This window comes from Cucurbita moschata, unplaced genomic scaffold, assembly GCF_002738365.1.
Source record: "Cucurbita moschata cultivar Rifu unplaced genomic scaffold, Cmos_1.0 Cmo_Scf00020, whole genome shotgun sequence".
Taxonomy (NCBI): Eukaryota; Viridiplantae; Streptophyta; class Magnoliopsida; order Cucurbitales; family Cucurbitaceae; genus Cucurbita; species Cucurbita moschata.
In genome coordinates, this window is record NW_019268536.1 from 268,210 (window position 1) to 278,897 (window position 10,688).

Here is a 10,688-nt window from a genome sequence, read left to right on the forward strand (position 1 = left end):
GCCCCCCCCCCCCCCTTTGAAAATTCATTTCCTAAATACCCATTATTCCTTTTAATTTATTATTTTTTTAAATAATTAAATTATAGCTTTTGTTGCACATCTGGTCCCTACACTTTTCAATATTTCTAATTACATTGTCGTCGACTCGACTCGAATCTCATCTATATGATATCATTACAAATTTCGATGGTTCGACCCCTTGTAATAGATTTATGAACAACATCGGTGGCACGTACTTTGGAGTCGAAATTGGAGGGGACAATGGTAGTGATTTAGGGTTAGAGGGATTCCACAAATGCATGTGTGAAGGCACTAATAGAGGGCATAAAACGGTACGGATAGATGGAAAAGGGAAATGAATGTGTGATCCAGGTGAGGAGGGTTGAGAGGGAGGGCTGACAATGAGCAATATACATGAGTATTAAAGGACATTGCCAAAGCTTGAGATCTCTGCATATTACAGGGCCTTTCCACTTAAGCTTGCTATGAATGCTAAAGGATTATGCCATTCAAGGAAACCACCACCCCAAATGTGCTGCCAGTTTCAGCTGTGAAACATCATATGTTCTTCCTTTTTCTTATTTTAAATTCGCCCCCTTTTTTTTTTAGTGCACATGTGTGGATGCTTACCTAGTTGTTCACCCTAAAACCCCATGTGGGTTAACGTAATTATTTGATTTTTTAAAATTATATTAAAAAAATCTTCGAGATATACTAAGGAGATGAGTCTCACGTTGATTAATTAAGAAAAATAGGGTAGAATTATGGATAAAATATTTTAAGAAAAAACATAAAATAATGAATACTTTTCCGGCAGTCCGTCAAGCAAAACGACATGTCGGAGTGGCTTTTGCGTCAGATCTTCTAATATCAGCGGTTCCAGAGTGGGTCCGCACCACCAATGCTGACTACACCCACCAACTAGTCAAATATTGGCTCCCCAAGTTCTATATGCACCCACTTCCCTTTCTCAAAATTTTTTTTATTATCTTTATTTTCCTCCTGCCTTTTTCCCCTTAGGAAAAATAAAAAATTAATTAATTGGTCAATAAATATATATAAAAACCAATTGACGATGAGAAGAGTAACTCATGATTGCTGCGACCCATGTCGGATTCAGATAAAAATTGTACACCTATTGACCATGTTCATCAACTTTCACTTTGGTTCATCCCCGAACCATATCTTACTGCAAATTGTTTATTGTATAAAATTTGTCTAACATTTCTGAAATTATTTTAAAATTTAAACAAAACTCAAAGAAAAGGGTATCATAAGCGAATGAATGGATTGTGATTTTCTAGTATAAAATAAGGAATTAATTAATGAAGCTTAGAATATATTGGATTGAGAAGAGAATTAATTAATGTAAAATATTGCGTAAAATACCCAAAATTGAGATTTCGAAGGCTAATTATATGCTTAACATGCGATCATACACGTGAAGCTATGGTATTTGATTCTTTCCACTATCTCACGTAAACAATAAATATATATTATTAAATTAATTTGTTATAATTTTAAATTTTAAATAATTATTGAAAGGGAATAAGGGAATGATATGATGTCACTTAAAAAAAAAATCATTGATTTTATGAGGTGTTTCAATTTCATTGGTTGGTTTGTAAAATTATGAATTTATGTCAATTTAAAAAAATATATATTTTAAAACTTTATTTGTACTAAAAAACATGGTTTATTTATTTAGTTATTAATGGAGAATCTTTTTTTTTTTTTCTTAAAGGGTTACTGCATGCGTGATACGGCTTGTCCATACGTGAAAGCCAAAGAGTTAATTAGGGATTAATTAAGGGTTAATCAATGAAATTTAAGCTAATACTTTAGTACAAGAAAGACAAAGAATCCAGTTCAATTCTCACATTAATTAATTAATTAGTTAATTAGTTAATTAATTAACCTTAAAAAGGCCTCTTTTTTGGCCCCATGTTGCTCCCACATTTTCTCTCTCTTTTTATTTTATTTCTTTTAAAAATAAAAAATAAATATTTATATATGATAATGGAATCTTATGCAATCCATGCAACAAAATATTTAATGTTCAAAAGTAGTAATAGATGATTACATAATCAACCCAACCCTTTCGTTAGTATCATCAACCGAACCGATAGATAACAGGGATCCTCTTAAGTTCACTATTTTAGGTCGGGTTTTCTTAACTATTATTATGAACACGAGACTTCGTCTCAAAATCGGACTCGTATGGAAGCAATTTAATACGAATATAAATTTTTAATTGACTTGATATATAATAAGAACGAGTGAGGCAGCCATGTGCGTAGGTAATTTCATTAAAAATAATGACGTAAAGTTAAGTGTAATGATATGAGTTGTATAAACTAGTAAGATAGATAAAGTATGTAGGGTTTTAAAAACACGAGAATGTGGGTCGTAAATTAATGGTCACTTTTGAAAAGTGTTGACTATGCAGATCAAATTGAAAATTATAAACATACCCTTTTGTTATCGAGAGCGATTCTTACTGGTGTAAGATCTCACATTGGTTGAACAGGAGAACGAAACATTCTTTATAACAGTGTAGAAATATCTCACTGATAAACACGTTTTGAAATTGTGAAATTGACGGTGATACGTAATGGACTAGAATATCTGTTAGCGGTAGACTTGAGCGGTTAGAGTTCGACCGCAAAGGGAGGGAGAAAGTGGGAAACAGAAGACAAGGGAAGTAGATTCCATGTTCCTTTAGGAAGGGAAGGGATAAAAAGAGGTTGGGGAGAAAGACAGGCTTGTCCCTTGGAGTTTCCATAGGCTTATTTTCTTTCTTTCTTTATTTATATTCTTAATTATTAAAATATTTTACTATAATTATATAAATATAAAAGTAAACAATTGGTTGACATGCTTTTCCGGGAATCGCTTTGGAAGCTGGTGGAGAATCCGCCAACGTAAGCTTTTTCCTACTTTTTATTCAACTTTTATTTATTTATTTTTTAAAAATAATTATTTTCTTTTTTTAACCTTTACTATTATAATATTATAATTATTAAAAAAAAATAAAAATTAGACGGGGTAAATTACACGACCTAATTACGAGTTATTCGAGAGAAAAGTGTGGAATTCGACCTCTCCTTATATACGAGTTTAAAAATAAGTATAGTTTAATATTTAAGAGCATGATTGAAGCGATAATATATAATTTAAATTATTATATAAAATGCAAGTCAAAAGTTTTGGATCATAATATAAGTGAGAACCAGTTTAATTAAAAGTACCCACTAGCGAAATTACCGTAGTTTATTTTAGTTTTGTAAGTCAAAAGTAAAAAATTTACTTGCGCCGGTATTATTATTACAAAATGACAGTCTAAAGTTTAACATGTTTGGTAGCAAAAGAAACTCGTACAATATCAGTGGCCACCTGTATAAATGTTAATAATAATTACTTAATTCAATTAATTTTTTTAAATTTTTTTCTGGCAACTTATTGAATCAACATATTTATAATAAATTAATATTTGAAGAATATATTTTTTTCTATTTAAATATTGTGAATATTAATAAATATTTAACTTTCTATTCCAATTTCTTATTTTTAAATCTGTATTTTTAGTTGAGTAATAATATTTTTATATCTATTAGATAGATATTGAGTCATAAAAAATATTTAAAGGCTTAATTTAAATAATAATTTGAAAAATGGTTAAATAAATTTTTGATATTGGTCGTAATTCGATATGAAACGAGCGGGCGTAATGGAGTTTCCATCTACCGCCAATCCGAATTAGTGGTTGAAATTCATAAAGGATAACATGGTCCTGTTCTTCCAGGTCTCATGCAGTCCATGTGAGCACTCCTCACTCGATGCGTAACTTTCTTCTGCAACGTCTAAGCTTCTAGCAGTTTCGAATCGGTCCTCCATTTCCGAGAGATATCGGAAAATGGCGGTCTCTGCCGACTGTCGGATTGCCTTATCGGCCGCCGCGCATGTGCGGGATGCACATGCGGCTGCGGTGGTGGTCGGGAGGAAGTTGAGGTCTGTGGAGTTTGCCAATGGCGAGTTCATGGGAATGAAGCTCAAGGTCAAGGAACCGAAACGAGTAGGCGCTGCTGCTAAGAATGTTGGGCGACGTGTTTGTATGTCTCTTACCACTAATGTAGCCATTGGCGACGCTGCGGTAATGTTGAGAACTCTGCTGAGAAGTATTTTAATCTTCTTTATACGATTTGGAACATTAGAGTTCGAACTTGTCCAGATTTGTTTTGTTTTTATTGCGGTGTGAACTTTGTTGTTTCGGTAATTTTGCGGAGATTGAAACTACACCTTCGTTGCTTCGCATTGATTTAGTTTGTTTGTCCACATTTTGAAATGCAATGGCTCCGTGTTGGTGATGGTCTGTCTCTGTATTTCGATAAATTTTCCTAGGGCGTAAGTCTCCAAGATATGGTTTGAACTTTAGAGAAGACTGCTAATTAGGATGCTAATGTCTAGCCTTCTACCTTTAGAATTAGTAACCAGTGCGATTTATGTGGTTACCATCTACTATGACCTTAGATCATTCGATTCTTTGTTCAGGACTCTACGCCTTCTGATTCCAGTTGAATCTAACAACGTGCTGCAATTTGGACTTAACCTGACCTGTGTATATATTTATATATATTTGAACAAACTCAAAATATACCATTGGGAAGTGAATCAAGGGACTGAATAATTTTTAGACCGTCACAATCTTTTGTTTCCCCCATTCCTAAGTGAGACCCCTTCAAAAGTATTGATTAATTGGGAGGAGTGATATCAGAAACTCACCCTGCTTTCTATCTCTTACTAGTAGGGAAATATTGTGTATAATTCACTCTCAAAATGATCTGGGACAACAGTTAATGTGTTGCTGCTTGCGACTTTGTTTAGTTGAGAGAAATAGATACGGAAAAAAGGGACCCTCGGACTGTGGTTGCAATCATTCTGGGAGGAGGAGCTGGAACTCGTCTATTCCCCCTCACCAAGCGGCGTGCCAAACCTGCTGTAAGTTTTCCCTGCTAAACTCAATTTTTCTTGCTGTTATTTATCATTGAAGTATTGTAACTGCTAGCCACTGTGAAATCAAGTGAGTTCCAGTTATTTTTCCCTCTTCAGGTTCATTTAGTTTAGATGATTGGAATTAGTGACATTTTATTTTCATATATCCATATGGGATTTTGTTACATTGGCTGCTCTGTGCTTTCTTATGATTTTCCGTTACAGGTTCCAATTGCAGGAGCGTATAGGCTGATCGACGTGCCAATGAGCAACTGTATCAACAGCGGAATCAACAAAGTCTACATCCTCACTCAGTTCAATTCAGCATCACTGAATAGGCATCTTGCTCGAGCTTACAACTACAGTGGTGGAGTCACCTTTGGAGATGGCTATGTTGAGGTACGTTTCCTTCACTTAAAACATGTCCCTCAAGAATTAAGTGGATCATATATCCACAATCATATTCCCAAAGCAAAATATGACTAAAGGTTTCAGCTGCATATCAGGTTCTTGCAGCCACCCAAACGCCAGGGGTGGCTGGTAAAAATTGGTTTCAAGGTACAGCAGATGCCGTACGACAATTCCACTGGCTCTTTGAGGTACAAAAAAAAACCTTATCTAATAACATAATGATGTAAGATATGATATTGAGAAGCATATAAAGAAATGATTGTTTGTGACATTTTGGTTGTTCCGTATACAGTAAATGATGAAAGGAAAAATTGGGTTAAATACGTATTAACTTTCCTTGGGGTCATATCTGACATAGAAAACAGGCCTTCATCTAAGGACTGAGATAGTAATAAGCCTTGCCTGCTGCAGGATGCCAGAAGCAAGAATATTGAAGATGTGTTGATTCTGTCTGGAGATCACTTGTACAGAATGGACTACATGGATTTTGTTCAGGTAAGGCTGTAAATGCACTTAAGAAACCAATCTTCATCTGTCCTTACATTTGTATCTTCTTTACATTGGCAGAATCATAGGCAAAGTGGTGCAGATATCACTCTTTCTTGTCTGCCAATGGACGACAGGTGAGCGACAACTTAATGTTTTTCTTTCGGATGGTTAGCTAAAAATCATTGATCCTGAAAGGCCCCATAGATCTTGATCATGCAATCAGTTCAAACCTTTTTCTGTTTGCAAAAACTTGAGTATCTGGGTCCTAAGGTTCAAACAATTACAGAAATATGTAACGAAAGGAGAAGAGCATCTTTTCTTCAAATTTACTTCAAACAATCACATTATCTTGTATTATAGCCGAGCCTCAGACTTTGGTCTAATGAAGATAGACGACAAAGGAAGGATACTTTCATTCAGTGAAAAGCCTAAAGGAGAGGACCTGAAGGCCATGGTAACATTCAAAATTTCCTTCACTAGAAATTTCAAATGGGTGGAGGAACTTAAAATGATTGTTCTGATGAACCTAAACTATATCATTTCCATTCATATTGAAGGCAGTAGATACAACCATTTTGGGACTCTCGAAAGAAGAGGCTCAGAAGAAGCCATATATTGCTTCCATGGGAGTGAACGTCTTTAAGAAGGAGATACTTTTAAATCTTTTAAGGTATTGTGCATCTAATGCTATTTATGAATCTAGTAACTTTATACAAACTCGAAGGATTTTGTCAAACACGAAGTATTAGACTTTGCTTGAATTTGTTCAAGTCAGATGGCGCTTTCCAACTGCTAATGACTTTGGATCTGAGATAATCCCTGCCTCAGCCAAAGAATACTTTATAAAGGCTTATCTCTTCAATGATTACTGGGAAGACATTGGGACAATTAGATCCTTCTTTGAAGCGAACCTTGCCCTGACAGAGCAAGTAAGGCAACTAAACACTTTCCATTTAAAATTTTCTACTCTCTCTCTCTCTCTCTCATCCTTTAAGACTTTTCTCAAGTTATTCGAATTGTAGTTTGACCTTTTTTTATTGTTATTCTTGCTTGTTTGCTTATACCTTTCAGCCACCAAGGTTTAGCTTTTATGATGCTGCAAAACCGATGTTTACTTCAAGAAGAAACTTGCCACCCTCAAAGATTGACCAGAGCAAGGTCAGTAGTATTCTGCAGTCGTCTAAATCTCTATTATAAAATCATAGACTCTAACAAAAACCTTCATTCCTTTTTAACGAAATATGCTGTATTTGGCCCCAAAATAACACAGCATTTGGCAATTGGAGAAAAGAAACCAGATATTAACAACGGCTGAGCATTTTTCTGGTTATCTGACAATTTTTCTTTACTCTTTATGTTGAGATAATATTTGGGTCCTTTGCAGATCGTAGATTCTATCATCTCACATGGAAGCTTCTTAAACAGTTGCTTCATAGAGCACAGTGTCATCGGTATTCGGTCCAGAATTAACTCTAACGTGCACTTGAAAGTATGCATCTCATGGAACTTTTGCAAGTGATAATCAAACTAAGGAGTTGAATTCAGTCCTTTGCAAAACATAAGTTTTTTCTGAACGAAGTGATTTTTTGATGAGATGCAAAATGCAGGACACTGTGATGCTTGGAGCAGATTACTATGAAACTGAAGCTGAAGTTGCATCTTTGTTAGCTGAAGGAAGAGTACCAATAGGAATAGGAGAAAATTCAAAAATAAAGTATGAAGGCCACAACCAAAAATATTTTTGAGCCTGCTTTTCTCATTCCTCATTGTTGATATAAATATTATGTGCAGGGACTGCATTATTGACAAGAACGCTAGAATTGGAAAGAACGTGGTCATTGCCAATTCAGAGGTACCGTTACCATAGAGTAAAAAAGGGATTTGTTGCATTCGTAAAACCAATGAGATGTCAATTGACCTCGAAATGAATGAATTATGTATTACCGAAAACATATTGCAGGGCGTACAAGAGGCGGATAGATCTTCAGAAGGCTTCTACATACGTTCTGGCATTACCATCATCTCAAAAAATGCAGTAATTGAAGATGGTTTGGTTATATAATAAACATGTTTATCCCTCGTTGATGAACATGTCGATCCTTCATTGATTTGTATTATTTCTTTCGTTAATGTTTAATAAGAATGCAGAGGAGATGTAACAACAAAATATATCTATGGATGTGATTCTTCTTCAGCACAACGACCATGCCAAGCTGAGGGCATATAACATATCGAGGTAAATGATCCCTCCTCTTTGCTCTGTCTATGATCATTCTTTTCTAAAGCCTGGTGTGAGATTTTATTTATTATTTTTTATTTTTTAAATTTTTAATGAGGGAATGCATGAGTATTCTTATGATCTCGAATAAAATCTCTATTTATGTTAATATATTAAAAATCTATATACATTTTTCTATTCATTTCTTGTCTCGTAAAAAAGCCTGCACTTTTTCCTTGTGCCTCGTGGAGGACTATTGTGCTTTAGTGCCCCTTGAGGTTTAGAAAACATTGGTCTAAGCAACCAGCTGATCATAGAAAAAAGAGTGCTTAGTTTTCAACTTATGCACTACAAACCTCTCTTCTCATGTTATAAGTTTTGTAACCACGAAAATGATTTCCTAAAGCCTACCCATCTTTTTGCCTTGATGAAGATAGTCGATGGCATTCTGGTAAGACAAAGTAGGACGTCAAAGTAGGTAGAATAATGGCTAGCATGATGAAGTTCCAAATTTCTTCCACAGTCGCTTGTCAATGACATTCACAAGCACCAAGATCCATAAGTTTGCTGCCCATCATTTAGCACAACCTCCTTATTAGTGCCATTAGGATTGCTGAGTAGCTCACTTGAGAAGTTTTTTATGCCTTTAGTATGCCATGTAGCTACATACTTCCCTTCTAAGAATCACAGCCCAAGAAAGTGAAGGAAAGCAAACTTGAATTGAAGAATAATAAAACCTATCTCATTCATTTCCATTAAATTTTCAACTAATTTGAATTCATTTCCAAGTTTGGTGGTTGAGATTATGATCATTTTCGTACATAACTTTTTAAAGTTACAATAGTATTAAATATCATTTTCATACTATAGTATTTCAGTTAGTCTATGTACTTTCAAACGTTCAACTTTAGTTAATATACTTTTAATAAATCTTAAATTTAGTTTCTAAAATCTCCTAAAAGAAAAAAAAGAAGAGTGGCCTCACAAAATAATACCCAAGTTATTCCCCTCTATCTAAGCATCCCTCGAATAGTTATGGCATGTTGGAATCCTCCCAACCCACTAGTTCAACTCTTTATCTTGAAAGTACTTTTTACTTTATTGGTAAGATTACCCAACTTATGAATATATATGTTTTAAAACACTTATCATGTTCATTATATAATTAAATGAAGGAATGTTTAAATAAAAAACGTGTTCAATTGAATTACCCAAATCGTATCTTTTCTTCTTTTGTTCCAAAACCTGTTCATCACTGAATTCCACCCTTCAACTCCTTTCCTTAACCTGTGCATCTTTGAGACTTTGAGACTGAGCTAAATCAAAACTACAAGATTGACCCATTTAGGAAAATTGAATCTTTAATCGGTTGAAATAAGCTATGACTAAGGAAGGAGATTATATATAGATGTTGTCTAATTTATTGCAGGAGATGAATTGAACCATAAAAAAAGAAGGGGGGATTTTTAGTGCTTATCTCAACTGGGAGAATAGTCCATACAAAGAATCTTATCTAAAATTTAAATCCCTCAACTTCGAAAACGACATCCAGGAATCTTCAACTCCAGGAAAGAAATAGACTAATTATGGTCTTTCTAAGGGAGCTGGCCAACCACAATATCAGTACAATAACCTCAAGAAGTGATATGAAAAAGAACCCCTTGAAGCGTAAAGGACATGCTCGGGGACGGAGAATTCTTGTCCCCAATGGTACATGTTGCACCCCAAGACATGCTCTTATCCCTCAAAAGTAGGACGGTGTTCATCTTTTCACTTCAATGGTATGCTATCAACCACTAAATTATGTATTTGAAAGAAACCCAAAACAAAAAAATTTAAAAAAAAACTGTCTTACAAGAGACAATTTTCTTGTTTGGGAGACATAATCATAATTTTATGTTCAAATGTTCAAATAACGAGAGATTATATCTTTAGAAGACAAACGAACTGTTAGGTTTTGACATGACTACTACGCCAGAATTTATTGTATCGAGAGATCATGGTATCTTTAGAAGACAAACAAACTTTTAGGTTTTGATATGATTAAGCCATAAACATAAACAATTGAAGTTTCTCGATGATCTTATTGAATAATAAACTTAGCTTTTATAACTTTACAAATAACCATGAATAGAAACTAATCTCAAATCTAGGAAACAATAATCTCAAATTTAGGAAACAAATATGGGAGTAGAAAACCTCAACTAAGAAATAAATCCTAAGAAACAAATAGAAACTAGCCTCCTATCTGGAACCAAACAAATTCGAGAAACAAATCTTAGAAAATATTTAAACTAAATACCTAAAAATACTCTAACTATTCTAACCTAATTAAATTCTTCCAACCCGAACAATTAAGAGAAAGATTATCTTTTTAGACCAACGGAATTAAAACAACCGAAGTTGAGAAAAAAAATTTTAAATAAAAAGATTAAAAAAAATCCAAATCTGTACATTAAAATTCCGGATAGATTCTCTCCTCTTTACCATCCCCTAGATTAACATTTCAAATTCAGAAAAGAGAAAAAAAAAAAAAAAAAAAAAAAAAAAAAAAAAAAAAAAAAAAAAAAAAAAAAAA

At 34.0% G+C, this 10,688-nt stretch overlaps 1 protein-coding gene across 1 annotated transcript; it reads left to right on the forward strand.

The window, feature by feature from the left end:
* The first annotated feature begins 3,806 nt into the window (after positions 1 to 3,806).
* LOC111457463 (glucose-1-phosphate adenylyltransferase large subunit 3, chloroplastic/amyloplastic) lies at positions 3,807 to 8,277 on the forward strand. Its single transcript, XM_023099668.1, has 14 exons — positions 3,807 to 4,153; positions 4,885 to 4,998; positions 5,218 to 5,391; positions 5,499 to 5,591; positions 5,815 to 5,898; positions 5,971 to 6,026; positions 6,253 to 6,346; positions 6,450 to 6,562; positions 6,668 to 6,821; positions 6,964 to 7,050; positions 7,277 to 7,381; positions 7,500 to 7,606; positions 7,684 to 7,744; positions 7,853 to 8,277. Exons 1-14 carry the CDS (start codon positions 3,917 to 3,919, stop codon positions 7,952 to 7,954), a joined length of 1,581 nt encoding a protein of 526 aa, XP_022955436.1. The 5' UTR covers positions 3,807 to 3,916; the 3' UTR covers positions 7,955 to 8,277.
* Positions 8,278 to 10,688: the final 2,411 nt, after the last annotated feature.